The sequence below is a fragment of the Neophocaena asiaeorientalis genome, unplaced genomic scaffold, assembly GCF_003031525.2.
Source record: "Neophocaena asiaeorientalis asiaeorientalis breed wild unplaced genomic scaffold, Neophocaena_asiaeorientalis_V1.1 scaffold205, whole genome shotgun sequence".
Classification (NCBI taxonomy): domain Eukaryota; kingdom Metazoa; phylum Chordata; class Mammalia; order Artiodactyla; family Phocoenidae; genus Neophocaena; species Neophocaena asiaeorientalis.
In genome coordinates, this window is record NW_020174369.1 from 1,585,607 (window position 1) to 1,586,875 (window position 1,269).

The following is a 1,269-nucleotide window of genomic DNA, read 5'->3' on the forward strand; positions in this document are numbered from 1 at the left end:
GGGAGCTTTATGACAGTCCCTGGGGCCTGAGGCAGAGGACTGGGGAATGACCTGGAATTCCCCTGGATATACACACGAAACCCCGACCTAGAAACACGCCTCTGCAGGGTGTGTGGATTTGATCACGTGTTCCGGCCCCAGAGCCAGACCCTCCAGATGACGTCTGTGCCACGAGCGACACTGGAAATGGTACCTTTCAGGACAGGGACTCCGTTCCCCTGGCAGGGAGCACACTGGCAGGAGCTGACTTCCTTCTGAAACTCCTCCAGGGCCCGCTTCATGTTCTGCCTCACTGTGCTGGAATAGGCGAAGTCCGTGGCTGTCACCAGTTCGTACAGAGGCTCTGCCTGGGAAGGGAGCAAAGGCGCTTATTTCAACAGAAAACATTCATCACATAGAAACATGAAGCAAGGCTCTATGGGAATGCGCAGGTTTGCTGCATGCAGACCACAGTGGATTCACAGGCAACTGGATGGAGGCCCTTCCCTTTCTCATTCCCACCCCACCCAATATCCACAAATAAGCTCATTTGAGTCCAGGTCAACAAACACTGGCTGAATACCTTCTAAGTGTCAGGCATGAAGCATAAGTAATGAGTAAGAGAAAATCCCCACTCCCAAGAAACTCAGAATCTAGAGACAGAGACAAAAGTACTAACAGATACACAGTGGTTACAGGTAACAGTGGTAACTTGTAACGGGTAGAGAGGAGCGGCTAGTTAATTTGTTTTTGGTTGGGGAGGGGTGGTGGTTTGCAAGCTACTCTTTGAAAGTATCATGGGAGCATTGTTCCAACGTCACTCTCCAACCCCACCCCCAACCAAACCTGTGAAAATCCTTCGTGGCATTCAAGAGCCACCATTAGGGAGCCATTCCCGAGCTCCAAAGAACACCTTCCCACCACGAAACGCTCAGAATACTGTCTATACTACCTCATCTGATGCAAATTCTACCTCTTCGCTCCTTTGTGGTCAGCGTCTCGGGTTGAAGTCCTTTTTCCTTCTCTAATTAGATTGTAAGCTCCTGGAGATCAGACCTGTATACTGCTCAGCTGTGTCTCCGGGGTCCCGCCCAAAGCTTAGTGAGAGCCGCTAATAAAAGTGGGTGTAAGGGGCTTCCCTGGTGGTGCAGTGGTTGAGAGTCCGCCTGCCGATGCAGGGGCCCCGGTCCGGGAAGATCCCACTATGCCGCGGAGCGGCTGGGCCCGGGAGCCATGGCCGCTGAGCCTGCGCGTCCGGAGCCTGTGCTCCGCCACGGGAGAGGCCACAGC

General features: G+C 53.4%; 1 protein-coding gene across 2 annotated transcripts in view; it reads right to left on the reverse strand.

Annotated features, from left to right (window-relative positions):
* C8B (complement C8 beta chain) overlaps positions 1 to 1,269 on the reverse strand; it is a 50,166-nt gene that overhangs the window by 13,910 nt on the left and 34,987 nt on the right. For both annotated transcript variants that reach the window (XM_024756233.1, XM_024756232.1), the window contains exon 10: positions 194 to 347. In XM_024756233.1, the coding sequence (XP_024612001.1) occupies positions 194 to 347 (154 nt within the window). The remainder of the gene's footprint in view (positions 1 to 193; positions 348 to 1,269) is intronic.